The sequence below is a fragment of the Physeter macrocephalus genome, unplaced genomic scaffold, assembly GCF_002837175.3.
Source record: "Physeter macrocephalus isolate SW-GA unplaced genomic scaffold, ASM283717v5 random_296, whole genome shotgun sequence".
Classification (NCBI taxonomy): Eukaryota; Metazoa; Chordata; class Mammalia; order Artiodactyla; family Physeteridae; genus Physeter; species Physeter macrocephalus.
In genome coordinates this window covers 18527-38161 of record NW_021145635.1, presented here as the reverse complement: position 1 = coordinate 38161, position 19635 = coordinate 18527, and the positions used below count along the sequence as shown (strand labels likewise).

At 53.9% G+C, this 19635-nt stretch overlaps 2 protein-coding genes across 5 annotated transcripts in view; one reads left to right on the top strand and one right to left on the bottom strand.

Moving 5' to 3' along the window:
• RFX1 (regulatory factor X1) overlaps positions 1-2176 on the top strand; it is a 32149-nt gene extending 29973 nt beyond the window's left edge. For all 3 annotated transcript variants that reach the window (XM_024134355.2, XM_055082907.1, XM_055082908.1), the window contains 3 exons: positions 298-451; positions 535-580; positions 719-2176. In XM_024134355.2, the coding sequence (XP_023990123.2) occupies positions 298-451; positions 535-580; positions 719-888 (370 nt within the window). In that variant the 3' untranslated portion in view covers positions 889-2176. The remainder of the gene's footprint in view (positions 1-297; positions 452-534; positions 581-718) is intronic.
• Positions 2177-2282: 106 nt separating this feature from the next.
• DCAF15 (DDB1 and CUL4 associated factor 15) lies at positions 2283-11394 on the bottom strand. 2 transcript variants are annotated; one of them, XM_024133982.3, is made up of 13 exons: positions 11259-11394; positions 9573-9670; positions 9348-9483; positions 8592-8698; positions 8373-8512; positions 8117-8287; positions 4590-5024; positions 4393-4484; positions 4162-4290; positions 3979-4064; positions 3640-3744; positions 3203-3318; positions 2283-2815 (listed from the first exon to the last, which is right to left on the bottom strand). In XM_024133982.3, exons 1-13 carry the CDS (start codon positions 11388-11390, stop codon positions 2760-2762), a joined length of 1803 nt encoding a protein of 600 aa, XP_023989750.1. In that variant the 5' UTR covers positions 11391-11394; the 3' UTR covers positions 2283-2759. The 2 variants fall into 2 exon arrangements, with proteins under 2 accessions (XP_023989750.1, XP_028341038.1); XM_028485237.2 differs by having other exon boundaries at positions 4393-4526; positions 11259-11390.
• Positions 11395-19635: the final 8241 nt, after the last annotated feature.

The following is a 19635-nucleotide window of genomic DNA, read 5'->3' as shown; positions in this document are numbered from 1 at the left end:
TTCGAGGAGGGTGGGGCTGGATGAGGGCCCCAGCCCCACTCTCTCTGGCTGGACCAGAGAAAGCCCCACCCCCTGGGGGACTCGGGTGCCTTTTAGGAAGTCGAGGGTCCTGCTGGTGGTGGGCGGGGCTCGGGCCCTCCTCCCTTTCTGCGGGACGCCTTCCCTCTCTGACCGGGAAGCCTGTGCGGGGCCGGGCGGTGGTAGCTGGGCTTGCTCAGGCCTGGGGTCCTAACGGCAGGGAAGAGGGGCGCGGGGCGGGTCCCGGCCTGAGGATTTCCTCTCTGTCGCCTCCTCCAGCTCCATGGTGATCCGGGACCTGACTCTGCGCAGCGCCGCCAGCTTCGGCTCCTTCCATCTCATACGGCTGCTCTACGATGAGTACATGTACTACCTGATCGAGCATCGCGTGGCCCAGGCCAAGGGCGAGACCCCCATTGCCGTCATGGGCGAGGTGCGCACGGCGGGTCCACTGAGGGCACGGGCGGGGCGCCCCTAGGCAGGACCCTCATTCCTTCTCCTCTCCCCTCCTTCCAGTTCGCCAACCTGGCCACCACGCTGAACCCCCTGGACCCGGACAAAGGTAGGTAAATCGTGCCCCTACCGAGGCCCAGAGTCCAGGGGGCAGCGTGGGGTGGAGGAGGCGGCGGTTGGGGCGCCATGTGGCGGCCTGGTGGCGCCGCCGCCCCGCGCTGAGCCAGTCCTGGTCCGTGTACCCCAGACGAGGAGGAGGAAGAGGAGGAGGAAAGCGAGGACGAGCTGCCGCAGGACATCTCGCTCGCGGCCGGTGGCGAGTCGCCCGCGCTGGGCCCTGAGGCTCTGGAGCCACCGGCCAAGCTGTCGCGGACAGACGCACGCGGCCTCTTCGTGCAGGCGCTGCCCTCCAGCTAAGCCCGTGCCCCCCCCCCCCGCCCCGCCGCGCCCACCCTGCCGCCCTGCCCGCCCTACCCTGCTGCCCCTCCTCGCCAGGGTCCCTCACAGCTTCTGTGGCTTCGCTGTCACCGCTCCAGCCTCGGCCGGGGCCGGGCCGGGGCCGGGCCGGGGCCTCCGAGACAGGGAAGGTAAGGGGGTCCCTGCCCCGGATGGGGCGGACACAATCACAGGGCCGGGCGGAGCCGCAGCTGCAAACTCTGACACAAAAGACGTGCCTTAAGGAACCCGCCGACGTGCCCAGGTGCCCCCTGGGGCAGCCAGCTTGGCCCCTTGGCCCCAAAGGCCGCAGCATCTCCCTCCCCCAGCCCCACCCCCACCCCCCCAGGGGGCAGGCAGGCAGGCCCCCTCCCTTGCGGAACTGTTAACTTATTCAGCTCGCTGGCTTTGCACAGCCTGTCCTAGGCCCAGCCCTGAGCCCCGGGTGGGCGCAGGTGGGCATCACCTGGGGACCCGCCACTGTCAGCAGCAGCCCCGGGATCCCTCCCCCAGCAGCCCCACCGCTTCCCACTCCTTGGTATAAGTGCAATTAAAGCTGTGGGTGTCGCATCTCCTCCAGAGCTGGGCCCTCCCTTGCCCCGCAGCCCTAGAGGGGGACACTGCCCGGCCTGGATAGGGGGAGGGCAGAAGGGGCACCACCTCCAGCTTCCAAAGAGCAGCAGGCTGGACCGGGCGCCAAGCCCGGAGGGACCTGCTGCGGGCAGCGGGCCCGGAAGTGCCCATGCCTGCCCCAGCCAGGGCTGGGTGCTCCGCTCGCTCAGATCCTGGACCCTGAGTCCTGGGCCCTCCTCGCCGCTGGTTTGTAATGGAATCTCTATGCTCCTACTCTCCCTGGAGACCGTGCTTCTCCTCCATGCGTGCGATCCCCGCCCTCCACATGACTGACTATTGTGCGATTTGTGAGCGCCGCCTGAGCGGAGTCGGTAACTTGTTGGGTTTTTTTCCAACCATCATGGCCTTATCTGTTCCGGTTTTCTCAGTGTTTTCAACCTGTGAGATAGATGTTTATGGCAAAAAGCGAAAAAAAGAAAAAACAAACGACAAACCTGATCTATTGTATAAAAATCACTATTTTGTGTGCTCCGTGTGCTACAGCTTTTGGGGTGGCTTGCCGACTCCCCCTCCTTACCCCTCGGGGCCTCCCTTCTCCTGGTGGTGAAAGTGTCCACGCGTGTGGTAGTCTAGTGTGCCGAGCTGTTTTCTACCTTTTTGTAGTCTTTCTTAAAACACAATAAATTCCGCTGTGATATTTGGCTACTGCTGACTTGCCGGGCCTTGGTGGGAACCTTGGGGCTAGGGGCTCCAGCTGGGCCCCGAGCACCTGAGTGGCAGGCAGTAAAGGGAACTCAGTGAGGTTCAGAAATAAAACATTTATTATGTGAAGAGGAACAACAGGGCCGGGAAGGGAAGGTGTGATGGCCACGAGGTTCACCACCTCAGGTCAGGGGAGAGGCTGGGGGTGGACAGGGCAGGGGTATGGGGTCCATCTGGCTGGCCTCCCTGGGGTGGGGGTAGGGGGGCAACGTCCACACCTGTAGCCGAGAAAAGGGGCAAACTCGCGAGGAACGAGGGCCCATGCCCAGCTTAGGGTGAAGGCGGGCGCTCAAGGCTGGTGGGGCAGGGGGCTCCCTCCCTCTGCCCCTTTCCAACTTAAATAGGCATAAATAAGAAGCGTCCAGACTCTCAGGCCACCAGGGGCTGCCCCGCCCAGCCCCCTTCCCGCAGCCTAACACTAGTGCCGGTCATCGGTCGGTCGGCAGAGGCTGCCGGGAAGGCGGCCAGCTCCCAGGCCGCGGAGGTAGTTGGAGTCAGTGTCCAGGGCGGCCGGGCCCTCACAGCACAATCCACGTGTATCGCTCACTGTCTGCCAGAACCTTCAGTGAGCACCCTGCAGGGAGGGGTGGGGACAAAGCCTTGGAACCTTGGCCTACCCAGGCTGTAGGAGAGGCCTCTTTCCCTGACTTGATATGGGCCCAAAAGGTTCCGGAAGGCAGGCACCCTGCAAAGTTATCTCTGCCTCCTGCCCGCAGCCTTTCAATAAAATGTCTGCTGAATGACTGAATGACTGGCCGGGGGCCCCCAGGTGCCACACCTGAGCTGGCCCCCTGGCCTTGGCCTGGGCTGCCCTCCCCTCACCCAGTGCCACTGTGTCCACTAGCTCAGCCAATGTGCTCCTCCATTCAGCGACACTTAGGAATTAGTGCGTGCTCTGGGCCTGGCCTGGCCCCAGGATAAGGACCTGAGTCCTGGACTGTCGTCAGGTCACGGGGCCCACCTTTGTGCAGCGCCTCGTTGGTCATCCTGTTGACATAACGGCCGCTGCTCTCAGGCACCAGCCACTTCATGACCATGTCCACGCAGCTCTTGCGGTATGAGCTCCAGACGCTGCCGCTGAGGGAGAGCGGGTGAGCAGTTCTCCTCACCCTGGCCCAACCCACCCCCAGCCCTGGCACCCCCCCCCCCGGCCCTGCCTCACCTGGTCCCTGGACTGTCGTCAGGTCACGGGGCCCACCTTTGTGCAGCGCCTCGTTGGTCATCCTGTTGACATAACGGCCGCTGCTCTCAGGCACCAGCCACTTCATGACCATGTCCACGCAGCTCTTGCGGTATGAGCTCCAGACGCTGACGCTGAGGGAGAGCGGGTGAGCAGTTCTCCTCACCCTGGCCCAACCCACCCCCAGCCCTGGCCCCCCCCCCCCGGCCCTGCCTCACCTGGTCTGCCCTTTGACCTCAGTGAGGTCGCCCACGCTGACTGTCACAAAGATGCCCGTGTTGAGGTCCCATGCCACCTTGAGGCTGGTGTGATAGGTCTTTGGTCTACAGCGGGGAGGAATGGTGAGCAGAGGAGAAAGGGAGTGGGACCACAGGGTCCCTGAGCCTGAACCCAGGCTACCCAGAGGGGCCTTTATCTTCGGAGCAGCAATGGAGTGGCCAATCCAAGTTTTGGTGGGCAGGGGGTAGTCTTCTCACATCCCCCCTTCCCCCCACTGAGAGGTCTTGAGTGCAGGACCCTGCTGGGCAAGTGTGAGGGTGGGGTCCCTGCCCACTCACCGGAGCTGGCCCTCCTCGGTGGGGGACGGGAATGCCAGGAGCAGCAGGCCAATGTTAATGAGGACCTGGTTGGTTTCTGGGCAGACCTGGGGGGGGGGGCGGGGTGTGGATGGTGACACATACTGAGAGTGCTGCCCAGAGCTGGGAGGCCCTGGGCCTGCCCTGCCCGACACCTGGGCCCACCTCCAGGATGACAATATCATAGTCGCTGAAGGAACAAAACTGGTGACCCCAAGTGGCATCGTGGCGGATGACCTCGTTGATGACATACTCGAAGTCCAGTGTGAGCTGCTCCACTGTCAGGTACTGACCCTGTGGACAGTGGGCAGAGGGGTAGGGGGAGGATTGCGCCAACTGCCATCCCAGCAGGTCCCCCGGGAGCTGCCCCTTGGCCTGCCCGCTGCCAGCACCAACCTGGACGGCAGCCTGCTCCCGCATGGGCCGTAGGTTGCGGCCGCGGAGATCAGTCACCACGAAGGGCAGGGAGATCTTGTCATCCTCCAACTCTGAGGGGGCAGGACGTGGGGGTAGGGATGGCGGTGGGAGGCCTAGAGGCCCCTCCAGGCCAGCCTCCCACGCCTGGGACCCCACCAGGTGGGCTCCCCGCTCACCATCCTCTGGCTCCGTCCCCTCACCGGACCCCAACACATAATACAGCTTGGTGTAGTTGACGTATCCAGGCTCGGAGGCGGGCACCTCTGCTGCAAGGGGGCTGTCCCGGGGCACCGCCTCCCCACCTGGGGCTAAGGGCTCAGAGGGCAGGCGGCAGCGGCTGCTCGAGGGCCCCGGGCAGGGGGGTGGCCGGACTTCCTCCGAGGTCCCACCCTTGGCCTCTTTGGCCCTGCGGAAGATGTCAGCCACAAACTCCTTGGCTTTGGCGATGGCAGGCGAGTGCTCGGGGGCCCCAGAGGGCCGGGCTGGGGCCGCTTCGGGGCAGAGGGGGGGGAGGACCGGGGGCATCTCTGGGCTCTGGGGCCCAGGGGGGCTGGGAGGGGCCGGGGGGTAGGTGGTGTGGTCATACAGGATTTGGCAGAAGCTGCTATCACCTGGAACATAAAAATAAAAAGTGATGGATGTGGGAAAGGGGTCAGTAGATGAGTTCAAGTCCAGAATGCTCTTCCGATCTCCCTCCCTCATTATGCTGGGGGGTTCTTAGAAATCCACCATGACGAGACCCCTCTAGAAGATTTACATATTCTGAGATCAGTCTGAAACACCCAAAAGGGAAAAAGGACTTTCACACACACACACACACAATCATGTTCATTCAAACCTTACTCTTGAGCATCTGCTGTATGCCGCACACTGAGGACACAGGAGTGAGCAAGACAGACAAAAATCCCTGCCCTTGGTAAGCTGACATGTCATCATCATACCAGATAAAAGCCACTTAAGTTGGACAGTTTACTACACAGCCCTCTGTCCTTCCCAACGTGAGCCAGACCAGCACAGGCACAGACTGCCCGAACCCCAGGCCTCTATGACTCCGTCTGACTGGGAGGCAGATCCCCCTCTGGGGAACGGCGGTGTGGAGAACCCAACGCATTCACTGAGCAGCACCGTGGCCAGGCCGTGGGCTCTGCCTGCCCTGCTTCATTTGGGCCCCCCTCAAGCAACCCTTGGAGAGGGGAACTGTCCTTCCAGTTCAGACTCGGGACTGAGGCTCAGAGAAACTTGTCCAAGGTCACACTGAGAGATAATACAAGTCTGCCAACGAACTCCTGTCTGCCAGAGTGGTGGCACGTCTTCTGCAGGGGAGGGGGAATGAGTGGAAAATGTTCAAGTCAAAACTTCCCCTCCGTGTGAATACCCTCCTAGGGTGAGATGAGTGTTAAACACTGATGACGATGCCCCTCACCTGGGCTGTGTGCACACGGGCTGAATCCTGTCCCATGAGGTCCTTCCTAACGGGGCGGCGGGTGGCGGCCCCATCCAGGCCTGGCCTGCTGGGGGCTCACGGCTTGGCGAGAAGCAGGGCCTTGCCCATGCCAGCACAGGTGGCCAGGGCAGGGGTGGGAGGCCCCTGGACAGGCCTGAGGACAAAGCACCCTGCCCCTTGCTGGTCTGTGGGCTTAGTTATATACATAGGATCCTCTTTTCATGTCCATTACCCTCCCACCCCCAGGGACAACCATTTTAAATGCAGTTAGTGGGCAACTTTTTTTTTTTTTTGGCTGCACCACACAGCTTGCAGGATCTTAGCTCCCCGACAAGGGACTGAACCCAGGGCCGCACACTGAGGACACAGGAGTGAGCAAGACAGACAAAAATCCCTGCCCTTGGTAAGCTGACATGTCATCATCATACCAGATAAAAGCCACTTAAGTTGGACAGTTTACTACACAGCCCTCTGTCCTTCCCAACGTGAGCCAGACCAGCACAGGCACAGCCTGCCCGCACCCCAGGCCTCTATGGCTCCGTCTGCCTGGGAGGCAGATCCCCCTCTGGGGAACGGCGGTGTGGAGAACCCAACGCATTCACTGAGCAGCACCGTGGCCAGGCCGTGGGCTCTGCCTGCCCTGCTTCATTTGGGCCCCCCTCAAGCAACCCTTGGAGAGGGGAACTGTCCTTCCAGTTCAGACTCGGGACTGAGGCTCAGAGAAACTTGTCCAAGGTCACACTGAGAGATAATACAAGTCCGCCAACGAACTCCTGTCTGCCAGAGTGGTGGCACGTCTTCTGCAGGGGAGGGGGAATGAGTGGAAAATGTTCAAGTCAAAACTTCCCCTCCGTGTGAATACCCTCCTAGGGTGAGATGAGTGTTAAACACTGATGACGATGCCCCTCACCTGGGCTGTGTGCACACGGGCTGAATCCTGTCCCATGAGGTCCTTCCTAACGGGGCGGCGGGTGGCGGCCCCATCCAGGCCTGGCCTGCTGGGGGCTCACGGCTTGGCGAGAAGCAGGGCCTTGCCCATGCCAGCACAGGTGGCCAGGGCAGGGGTGGGAGGCCCCTGGACAGGCCTGAGGACAAAGCACCCTGCCCCTTGCTGGTCTGTGGGCTTAGTTATATACATAGGATCCTCTTTTCATGTCCATTACCCTCCCACCCCCAGGGACAACCATTTTAAATGCAGTTAGTGGGCAACTTTTTTTTTTTTTGGCTGCACCACACAGCTTGCAGGATCTTAGCTCCCCGACAAGGGACTGAACCCAGGTCCTAAGTGAAAGCACGGAGTCCTAATCACTGGACTACCAGGGAATTCCCAGTGGGCATCTTTATTTGACTGCATTCTGGCAAAATTGGAACACGTTTTAAATTTAAATGTAAGTGGTATCAGTATCAGGTGATATCGATCTTCTTGTGTTTCTTCTGCACTTGAACATGTCTTTAAGGTACACTCTCCACAGATGTGCATGTTGGGGCTCTCCCTGCTGACCCAAGGGAAGTGCCCACCCTGTCCTACCTCCCCAAACCCCAGCGATGGACACCAGGCAGCCCCTGGCTCCCGCCACCGAACCTTCAGACATGTCTGGGTGCAGCGCTGCTGGGCCACAGGCACCTCTGTTGCCGTAAGGCCCTGGGAGAGCGGGAGAGCCCCCAGGGCCCCACGCTGCCACCAGCCAGTGGCATTATCCAGCTTTTTAACATCTGCCACTCTGCTGGGGGACATCACCTGATTTTCACTGGCATTTCTGTGATCAGCAAAGATGTAAGAAGGCCGTCTGTCCACTAACCACTCCCTGAAATTTTTAATCAACATTTCTCTTTTTGCAGAGAAGAACGCACTGCACTGTCCAGCATGGTAGCCACTGACCACACGTGACTACCTGAACTTAACATGACTAAAATTAAACTTAACAACTCAGTTCCTTGGTCACATGAGCCACGGCCAAGTGGCTACTGGTGGCAGCTATAGCAGATACGGCAGATCTGGAACATCCCAGCCCCGTGGAAAGTCCTAGTGGACAGCGCCGGGGTGGGGAGTGGCTGGGTTTGGATACCACATTCCCAATTCCTGGCTGTGTGACCTTGGATGAGGGACTTCACCTCTCCAGGGCCCTGGTCTCCTCATCTGTGATGCGGGGTAGTGACAGCACCGAGCTCGCAGGGCCGCTTGGCCAAGTCATTAAGTCACAGGGCCCCGAGGCTGACAGCGCACGCGTGAAGGGCCTGTCCTCAGACCTGAGGGCCTACCTGCTGAGTGGACCGAGACGGCGCAGGCCACCAGGGAGTAGCTGGTGTTGAGCAGCACCACCTGGTCCTTCTTGAGCTGGAAGGCGGGCTGGAAAGTGGGGAAGGGGTAGACCACCTGGTACTTGGTGTGCAGCATGAAGCCATGCCGCAGGCACTGCGCGCTCGGGTCACCTGCAGCGACACAGGCCACGCAGGCTCAGCTGTGGCCCCAGGGCGGGGAAGCAGGCAGCCTGCGCCCCAGGCCCCGGCCCCTCACCTGGGTGGGCGCGGCTGGCGTCCCGGCAGGCGGCACAGCGTCCTGGCGGCGGCACGGCCACGGTGCTGATGTAGATGTCCCGGTGGTTCTCATCGCTCATCATCATCATGTTCATGAGCATGCCGTTGGCTGAGCGAGTGCTGGGGGCCAGCACAGCCTCAGAGCCTGGCCCAGGCGGCCGCCCCACCCACCCCTGACCCCCCTATCCCTAAGTCTCACTTGAAGCCGAAGACAATGACCTTGGAGGCGTCACTGGGCCACTCGCACACGGTCAGGTACAGGTCACTGTAGATCTCCTCATCCTGGAAGAGCCGTACCTGCCGGACCTGAGAGGCATGTTCGGGTCGGGGGTCTGAGCGGGCCCGGGGGCCACCCGAGGCTGCACCAGCCAGCAGTACCGGGCCAGGGAGCCCCAAACAGCCCCCACCAGCACCCCTCTGTCTTCCTGAGGACAGGATGAGGAGACTCACAAGTGTTTCCCCTCACAAGTGGGGGACACAGGGAGGCCGGGCCCAGGACAGGACACGGCCAAGGAGAGCCCTGCCCCAGCGGAGGGAGCTCAGCCAGAGCTCAGCCAGACACGTCGGTTCCAAGCCCAACCCACCCTGGAGCCTGTTCGCCTCTCTGAGCTCATGTGTAAACTGGGGTTAATGGCACTCACCTCCTGGGGTGGGGCATTTGAGGAGTCGAGGTCAAGGCTAAATTGGGTGTGGCAGCCTGCTCGGTCCTAACGAAGCTAATGGGTCCCTCCTGGCTTGAGCCGTCAAACCATATGAAATCGCTGCCATTTACCCATTTTCAACTCTAAAAATGGCAATTCCCTACACTTCGACCTAACACTTAGAGTCTCAACAATGGCCCCACGAGTACACTGTTTTCATTTTGCGGACGTGAAACCTGAGGCTCAGAGGGGTGCCGTGACCGGTGGGAGTCATGCTGTTGGAAGGGGCAGCCCAGCGTCAGGCCTGGCCCTACCAGCTTGAGCTTGCTGTGGACGTTGAACTCCCACCAGTACAGGTGGTAGATGTAGAAAGAGAAGTCATCGTCCCCGCTGCTGCTGGTGTAGGAGAGAACATAACGGCCACACTTGGAAAAGCCCAGGAAGATGTGTCTGTGCGGATGGGGGGAGGAGCAGAGTAACCAGGTCAGGGCCAGCCTGCCGCCCCACCCAGCCAGCCCCCTGCCTGGCCCCAGCCTCACCCTGCATAGAGAAAGTCTTCATCCACAATGTTCTTGAGAGAGACGCAGACCCTGGGTGGCAGCTTCCGGAAGAGGCGAGGAGAGAGCTGCCCACTGATCTGAGGAAGAGGCAGCCAGGGCTCTTGAGGCACCACATGGCGGAAACAGCCTGCAGCCCCCCAGTCCCCTCACCCAAGGCCGAGGAGCACCTTTGGGGTCCAGCCCAGCCATGCAGGCCTACTCCCTGCCAACCATAACGGTCCAGGGAGGTCCAAGCTCTGGAAGGTGCAAACGGCATGAGCCTGACTCTCCACCAGGGACCCGGGCCATCCTCCCACCTCCATAGCCTCAGGGTTCCTCTTGCCTAAGCCCCCAACCTTTGAGGACTAGGACTGGCATCACCTCCTCCAGTCACCCCTGGCCCACACTGGGCCACGGAGCTGCCTTCCTGAAGGCTGCCTCGCTGCACAGTGAGCTGTGGGCATCGAGAACCGCTAAGGAGCCTGGGATGGGGGCTTGACCAACTACACTCACCTGCTCCCGACCCACTAGCCTATACACGGGGCGCTCAGGCCCCTCGGGGGCCAGCTGAGGCAGACAAAAGGGTAAACCTGACCAGTGACCTTCCAACTCCTGCCCGATTCCCCCTTCCAACAGACTCCCTCATCCCAAAAACTTCACCAAGGACGGATGTGGGGGGCCAGGCAGGCACAAGTTGGGCACTGGGGGATCAGAGCACCTTGGACCCTGCTATCCAGTCTAATGGGGGAGAGATACAGCTCAGCCCTCAAGGAGATCTCAGGGTGGAACAGCCCTGTCATCGAGGCCCAGGCTGCTGGGGAGACACAATCACTGTCCAGGGAGCTTCCAAGCTAAGGGCGGAGCCACAGCCCAACCCAGGGAGCAGTCAAGCTGAGGGTGGAGACTGTCCCTGCCCAAGGAACTCCAGTCAAAAGGAGAAGCCACAGCCCTGCCCTCACAGAGTTCCCAGCCTAATTGACAAGGCACACTACTCCCGATCCATGGAGACACAGACTGCCCCAGTTGCTGCTGACCTGACAGCAGATTGTCCGCCCTCCCAGAGCTCCCAAACTGATGGGGGAAAGATCCCAGCACACTGAGAGTTTACAGTCTCATGGGGAGACAGAGCCCTGCTCAGGTAGCTGAAGATCAGGCCTTCTCCAGGGAGCTCCCTCCCATTCAATGAAGGAGGCAGACACAGTTACAGGAATTCCCAGCTCCCCTGTGGTCAGAGCTGGACAGAGAGAGGAACCCCAGGCGGAGGAATCCCAAAGCCGGTAGCAAGGGCTCTGCCAAGGGGGCGGTAAGGCTCCATAACGGAAGGGCCGTGGGAGCAGGGTTTTGAAAAATGAGTCTGACCCTGGATCGCCCCCTTCCTCCTTACTCCCCCAGAGGCCTCTAAGGCCCCCTCCATCCAAGCCCCCTTCCCGGGGCCCCGCCCCCAGCCCCTCCATCCAAGCCCCATCCCCGGGACCCCGCCCCCAGCCCCCTCCATCCAAGCTCCCGCAGCAGCCCCCCCCAATCCAAGCCGTCTCCCCGGGGCCCCGCCCAACCCCTTTCCTCCGAGCCCCCCTCCCCCGGGGCTCCGCCCCCAACCCCTCACCCCGCGAACGCCCTCCCTTCCTCCGCCTCCCTCGTCCCTCCTCCCCACCCTTCGACGCGCTCCTCCCCGACTCCAGGCCTCACCTTGACCCGCTCCAGTTGCTTGAGGACGTGCTCCCGCCGCCGCCCCGTTGCCCGCTTCCCCCCGGCGCCCCCGGGGCCGCCGCCGCCGCTCCCGGCCCCGCTGTTCCGCTCCGATTTCGAGCTGGGCGCCATTTTCACCCCCTCCCTCCACTTCCGGAGCAACCGGCCTCTTCGCCCCACCCCCGCCGCCTCTTCATTGGCCCTTTCTCGGCACTGCCGCCCGCGGGTTGGGTGAAAGCCCGCACTCAGGGCCTTTGCCCGCTACGCCTGTCCATCACAGCCACCTCGGCCCTTGATTGGTAGAGACGGTACAGTCCCCGCGGCCTGTCGCCGTATTCCCGCCTTCCCGCAAGGACACCCCCATCAGAGGCCCCATTTGCGCCCCTTGCCGAGATGACTTTGACTCAATAGGCAGAGGCGCCCATCAGTCTCCACGGCGTCACGCCCCCTTGTGGCTGGTGGGTTTCCATGGAGACCCAGGCGGTCCAGGCCTGTGGGCGGGGCGACGGGAGCCTGTGGTCCAGAAGGGCCAGAATTCCCAGCCCAGGGATCTCCGCGCCCCGTCCGGGTGAGCGGAGGCCTGGCGAGCATCCCGGGGCCACCGGGCCGGGCCGAAGGAAAGGATTTGCAAAATAAAATGAAGAAATTCGATTAAAACATCTTTCAGATGGTCTGGGGGGCGGCCTGGCTGGATGATGATGATGGTAATAATGACAACATTAATCACTTGTATATCACTTTACACTTGCCAGAAACAGTTCTGAGCTTACGGTTCTATGTAATTGGTCGCTCTTATGCCCCTTTTATAGATGATAGTAATAACAATTGTTTAATGTCTGTTATGAGTATCATCTTCCCGTGCTTTTAGCTCATTTAACTTTCAAAACCGTTTTGGAGATGGGTCCTTTTATTATCTTCATTTTACACATGATGAAACTGAGCCTTACAGTGTAGCGCTCCTGAATGGTACATATATACCCCAGATGCGAACTGTTACTATAGTTAGAGAAGAATCAAATGGATCTGGCTCTCATATTCTTCCAAGCCTCTCACATTCATTTATTCAACAAACACTTATTGAGCACCTACTATGTTCTAAGCGCTGGGGATACAGCAGTAAACAAGACAGATAATAAACAAGGAAATTAATTTATGTTATCTAATTCCAGCTAGGATTAGAGAGGAAGGAAGAAGCCTGCTTAAACAGGGCAGTTAGTGAGGGGCCCTGTGAAGGTGAGGAGGAGGAATATTCCAGCAAAAACAAAGGTTTCAGGGTGGCAAGATTGAGAGACCATAAAAAGACCAGTTGGGCGAGAGCAGGAATGAGCAAGGAAGAAAGTAAGAAAGGAAAACAGACAAGGACCAGGAAGCAGGAGTGTATGAGGCTTGTAGGTAAGAAAGACACCTGGATTTCACTCTTAAGCGTAAAAGGAAGTCTCTGGAAGGTTTTGAATAGAAGATGATGGAATCTGAGATGAAATTTAAAAGATCATTGTGATCCAAAGAACTAAATACCCATGAGTCCATACTGGTATAAATAAATGATTGAATAAATAATTGGTGGGGGGAGGGGCCAATCTTCCTTATAGAAGATGAGGGATTAATAATAAAAGTAGGGGATTTCCCTGGTGGTCCAGTGGCCAAGAATCTGCCTTCCAAGGCAGGGGACGCAAGTTCGATCCCTCTTGGGGGAACTAAGATCCGACATGCTATGGGGCAACTAAGTCTGCCCGGTCTAGAGCCCACGCGCCATAACTAGAGAGCCCTCGCACTCTGCAACTACTGAGCCCTCGCGCTCTGCAACTATTGAACCTGCATGCTCTAGAGCCTGTGCACCACAACTAGAGAGAAGCCCGCACGCCACAACGAAGAACCTGTGCTCCACAATGAAAGATCCCGCGTGCTGCTAACTAGAGAGCCCTCGCACTCTGCAACTACTGAGCCCTCGCGCTCTGCAACTATTGAACCTGCATGCTCTAGAGCCTGTGCACCACAACTAGAGAGAAGCCCGCACGCCACAACGAAGAACCTGTGCTCCACAATGAAAGATCCCGCAACTAAGACCTGACGCAGCCAAATAAATAAATAAATAAACAAATAAATAAATAAAAATAATAAAGGTAGAAGGAATGAGGGAGGGAAATAGAAAATCATCATCACACAATTACCACAGTAATCTTTGCAGCAAGCAAGATCTACCAATGGATGCTAAAATTCATGGATGAAACTTGAAGGAGAAATAGGACTTTTGCCTACCCTAAAGGTATCTCTCCTAAAATATTTATTCAGTGCTGGCAATTTTTAAATGTATGTCCACAAATTATTTGATGTGCCTTCCTCCGAGAGGTGGAGCTTAATTCCCCTCGTTGGGTGTAGGCTGGATTTAGTGACTCACTTATAAGGAAGAAAGAATGGAAAGGGGACAAGTAACCTGGCACTGAAGAAACCTGGCAGATACCACCTCAGTCAAGTGATCAAGTTTACCATCCTAGTGATAAGTCATGTGCATGTCATGGGCTCTTGATGTGATGTGAGGACACTCGCACCTCCCTGGCATCCTCTCCAAAACCCATAACCTCCATCTAATGAGGAAGCATCAAGTGATTGTCCCAAATGGAGGGACAGGACATTCTACAAAAGTCCTGACCAGTATACTTCAAAAGTGTTAAGGTCATGAGAAAGCATGACCAAGAAACTGGCACAGTTTAGAGGAGTCTAAGGAGACATGATAACCAAATGAAATGTGATGTCCTAGATGGGATCCTGAACCAAAAAAAGACATCAGAGTGTCCTTTTTTGGGGAAATTCATATTAAGTCTGTAGTTTAGTGAATAGTATTATACCAACAATGGTTAATCTCTTAGTTGTGACAAATGTGCCATGGCTAGGCAAGATGTTAACATTTGGGGCAGTTGGGTGAAGGGTAAACAAGAATTCTTTGTATCAACCACCTCTGCAAATTATGTTAGTCTGTTCGAGCTGCTATAACAATAATACTATAGACTGGGTTGATTTACAGCAAACATTTATTTCTCACAGTTCTGGAGGCTGAGAAGTCCAAGATCAAGGCGCTGGCAAATCTGGTGACTGGTGAGGCCCCACTTCCTGGATTGTAGACAGCGCCTCCTTGCTGTACCTCATATGGCAGAGAGAGAGAGACAGAGAGAGAGAGAGAGAGAGAGAGAGAGAGAGGGAGAGAGAGAGAGAGGGAGAGAGAGAGGCAGACAGAGAGCTCGAAAGCTCCCTTATAAGGGCACTGATCCCATTCATAAAGGCTCCACCTGCCTAACCTAATTATCTCCCAGAGGCCCCAACTCCTAATACCATCAAATTGTGGGGGGGGGTTAGGGCTTCAACATTTGAATTTCAGGGGGACACAAGTACAGTCCATAGCACAGACCTGTAAATCAAAAAATTTTTCAAAATAAAAAGTTTTTAAAGAGTTTAAAAGTTTTTAAAGGGGGAAAGGTCATTATGGCTGTGATGGTGTCTTGAATTCAGACAGTAGCAGCAGGAAGAGAAAAGTGGTCATATGCAGAGCTGAGGGGCGATGCTCATGGATTGGATATTGGGGTGGAGGCGAGAAGGGAGTTAAGTCAGTGACTTCCTTAAGCAAGATGCAGGAAACCAGACAGGGAGTCCCCCTCATCCCCTTTCCAGAGCCCCACCTACCCCAATGGAAGAGACCTTGTATCCGTTATCCACTGTTGTATAATAAACAACACTAAAAACTGTGGCATAAAATTACAATAATCATTTAGTATTATTATCTCTCACAGTCCTAAGCGTCGGTGGGCTCAGCTGGGCAGTTCTCACCTGAGGTCGCTCATGCAGTCAGATGGTACCTGGGGCTGGAGTCACCTCGAAGGCTTTCTCATGCCTCATGCTGTCTGTCAGCAAATGCTGTCTGTTAGCCAGAACAGAACAGAGTGGTCTGTCCAAGTGTCTTGGGCTTCCTCACAGCATGGTGGAGGGGTTCCAAGGGCAAGTCCTATGAGAGAGAACTAGAAGCAATCTGTATCACCTTTCATGATCTAGGCTCAGAAATGGCATTGTATAACATCTACCAAACTCTATTGATTGCATTAGTCACAAAGGTTCACCCAGATTCAAGGGGACAGGACATAGAATCCACCTCTTAATGGGGGAATGGAAGGACATATTGTAAGAAAATCATGTGGTCCCAAAATTTAAATAACTATGCAGTAAAGTTTTAATATATTTTTTAAAAGCACATGGCATTTGAGTTATTGTTACGGCCACCTTTGGAAATTACAATCTGCCATAGTCCTCTTATCAAATGTTGATAAATGTGAATTATCAAATATTGAATATACAAAATAATAATTTTAAATACACGTATATGCCTTGTATAAGAATAAAAATTTTACCAATATCCTTGAAGATCCCATTATCTTTATGCCTCCTCAAGGTAACAATATTCTGGAATTTTGTTCTATCATTCTCATATGTTTATATCCCTAAATAATATATTATTTGTTTTGCCTGTTTTGTACTTTTATATAAATGGATTCATAATGGTGGGGGTCTCCTATGACTTGCTTTTTTCACTCGACAATAAGCTCTTATGATTCATCCATATTGTGAGTAGTTGGGGATGCATTTATTTTCACTACCATATAGTGAATGCCCCGTGATTTAATTTGTGTGTGTGTGTGTGTGTGTGTGTGTGTGTGTGTGTGTGGTACGCGGGCCTCTCACTGCTGCGGCCTCTCCCGTTGCGGAGCACAGGCTCCGGACGCGCAGGCTCAGCGGCCATGGCTCACGGGCCCAGCCGCTCCGCGGCATGTGGGATCCTCCCAGACCGGGGCGCGAACCCGGTTCCCCTGCATCGGCAGGCAGACGCGCAACCACTGCGCCACCAGGGAAGCCCTTCCCCGTGATTTATTTATTCATTGTCCTGCTGGTGGAAAGTGCAGCTATTTCCAGTTTGAGGGCTATCATGATCAGTGCTTCTATGAGCCTTTTTGTACATAGGGTTCCCAGGGAACCTGTGCGAGAGTTTATCTGATGCTCATACACTGGAGTGGAGTTGCTGGTATGTGTCAAATTGCTTCTCCAAAGTGGTCGTGCCAATCTACACCTGTAGCAACAATGTATGAGCGTTGCAGTTGCTCTACATCTGCAGCAACACTTGACATAGTCAAACTTCTTCAGATGTGTCCTTTACCAGGTCAGAAACACAGCACTGATGTGTCATTCATCCCTGCTGGGAGCATCCCAATCAAGAAAGGTATCTGTATTCTAGTTATAAAAAGGTGTAACCTGCCTTAGGAAGCCTCCTCCCCCAAGCTTGGTGCCCTCTCTGTGTTTCCTTCTCCCATAATGGCATTGTTACTGCTTCCATGAACTTGTGGTTGGCACACATTTAAGATATGTAGATTCCTCTGTATGTGTAGAACCCACAGAAAAACATGGTAGCTTCTGAGGAGGGGTCCACCTGCTAGGGTGGAGGCAAGCATGGAATCAGAAGAAGGATACAAGGTGCCCTCATGAAGCCACTATTAATTACTGTGGCCAAACCTGTATGCAAACTAATACAATATGTACATAACATTTCTTTTTAATAAATATACACAATTTGTATACATATTGTATATAGTATATACACATTTCATATACATTTTGTATTCCAGTGTACTTAAGTTTTTTATATATACATATATAAATACATTTGTTTCATTGTATTTAAGTTGTTTTCTTTTTTTAACTTTTTGGCCAAACCACGCAGTATGTGGGGTCTTAGTTCCCCAACCAGGGATCAAACCCGTACCCCCTGCACTGGAAGTGCAGAGTCTTAACTACTGGACTGTCAGGAAGGTCTGTACTTAAATTGTATGTGTATGTGTATACATATATATTACACACATATTTGTACCAAGTACAATTTATTAAAGAAACCACCACTTAAGCTTGCCTATTTGTAGTAAAAAAAGTTTATCACATTTAAAAATTGTGGTAAAATGTATATAACATAAAATTTACCATCTTAGCCATTTTTAGGTGTACAATTCAGTGGCATTAAGTAAATTCATATCATTGTGCAACCATCACTACCTCCATCTCGAGAACTTTTTCGTCACTCCAAACAGTACCTCTGTCCTCATTAAACATCTCTTCCCATTCCCCCTCCCCCAGCCCCTGGCCACCACTGTTCTACTTTCTGTCTCTATGAATTTGAAACTCTAAGGACCTCAAATGAGTGGAATCATACAGTATTTGTTCTTTTGTGACTGGCTTATTTCACTTAACATAATGTCCTCTAGTTCATCCATGTGTAGCATGTGTCAGAATTTCCTTCCTTTTTAGGGCTGAATAATATTTCATTGTGTGAATATATCACATTTTGTTTAGCCATTCAGCCACTGATGGACACTTGACTATTGTGAATAGTGGTGTTATGAACATGGTGTGCAAATATCTGTTCGATTCCCTGTTTTGTTTTTTTTTGGTGTATACCCAAAAGTGGAATTGCTGGAACACAATTCTATGTTTAATTTTTTGAGGAACTGCCATACTGTTTTCCACAGCAGCTGTACCATTTTACATTCCTCCCAGTGCTCAAGTGTTGCAATTTCTCTACAACCTCGTCAACACTTGCTATCTTCTGGTTTGTTTGTTTGATACAAGCCAACTTAATGGGTGTGATCATTTGATTTTTAATAAGTATTATATTCACACGATTGAAAATTCAGCAGGAGGAAGACAGAATGGGCAGTAAGCACATAAAAAGTTACTCAACATTATTAGTCATTAAGGGAAAGCAAATAAAGTCACAATGATGTACCACTACACATTCACTAAAATGGCTAAAATTAAACAGACTGACTACACCAAGTGTTGGCGAGGATGTGGAGGAACTGGGACTCTCTTAGACTGCTGGTGGGAGTGGAAAATGACACAACCACTTTGGAAGACAGTTTGGCAGTTTCTTAAAAAGTTAAATGTACACTTACCATACGATCCAGGCTTTTCACTCCTACATATTTACCGAAGTTTCTAAAAGACATATGTTTGGGACTTCCCTGGTAGTCCAGTGGCTAAGACTCTGCGCTCCCAATGCAGGGGGCCGGGGTTCCATCCCTGGTCAGGTAACTAGATCCCACATGCTGCAACTAAAGATCCTGCATGCTGCAAAAAAGATCCCGCGTGCTGCAAGTAAGACCTGGCACAGCCAAATAAATAAATATTTTTTAAAAAGACATATGTTGTGCTTCCCTGGTGGCGCAGTGGTTGAGAATCTGCCTGCCAATGCAGGGGACACGGGTTCGAGCCCTGGCCTGGGAAGATCCCACATGCCACGGAGTAACTAGGCCCGTGAGCCACAACTACTGAGCCTGCGCGTCTGGAGCCTGTGCTCCACAACAAGAGAGGCCGTGATAGTGAGAGGCCCGCGCACCGCGATGAAGAGTGGCCCCCGCTCGCCACAACTAGAGAAAGCCCTCGCACAGATACGAAGACCCAACACACCCCAAAATAAATAAATTTTAAAAAATAAAAATAAATAAAAATAAATTTATTTTTTTAAAAGACATATGTTTACTCAAAGACTCTTATATGACTGTCCACAGCAGCTTTATTTGTATCATCCAAAAATGGGAAACAAGCCAAAAGCCCATCAACATGTGATTAAAAAAAAATGTTGGTCTATCCATTCACTGGATACTATCAAGTAATAGAAAAGAACGAACTGGTACACGTAAAACTATGTTTTATGTCAATTATATCCTAATTTTAAAAAAAAACCACTATGGTTACATTTGACAACATGGATAAACCTCGAAACTGCTACCAAATGGAAGAAGCCAGACAACAAAAATTACACACTCTATGATTCCATTTATATTAATTTCTAGAAAATGCAACCTAATCTATGGTGACAGCAGACCAGTGGTTGCCTGGGGTGGGGAGTAAAGGGAGGGAGGGAGCGAAGGCTGACAAAGGGGCATGAAGATACTTTTGGGGGTGATGGAAATGTTCACTAAACCATGGTGATAGTTTCATCACAGGTGCATCCATGTTGAGTTTTGAAATGATAAGTTTTTTTTTTAATTGAAGTATATTTGATTTACAATGTGTTAATTACTGCTGTACAGCAAAGTGATTCAGTTATACATATATATACATTCTTTTTTAAAATATTATTTTTTATTATAGTTTATCACAGGATATTGAATATAGTTCTCTGTGCTCTACAGGAGGACCTTGTTGCTTATCCATTCTATATAAAAGCTTCCATCTGCTAACCCCAGCCTCCATTCCATCCCTCCTCCAACCCCCTCCCCCTTGGCAACCACTAGTCTGTTCTCTATGTCTGTGAGTCTGTTTGTGTTTCATAGATAGGTTCATTTGTGTC

What these genes read in the sequence shown, in the direction of transcription:
- DCAF15 (XM_028485237.2), bottom strand. Translation starts at nt 11,390, where the DNA reads ATGGCGCCCAGCTCGAAATCGGAGCGGAACAGCGGGGCCGGGAGCGGC. An exon ending in GGGGACGGAGCCAGAGGATG is followed by an intron (nt 4,527 to 4,589) that starts GTGAGCGGGGAG and finishes AGGGGCCTCTAG; the next exon opens with GCCTCCCACCGCCATCCCTA. An exon ending in CAACGAGGCGCTGCACAAAG is followed by an intron (nt 2,816 to 3,202) that starts GTGGGCCCCGTG and finishes CCCTCCCTGCAG; the next exon opens with GGTGCTCACTGAAGGTTCTG.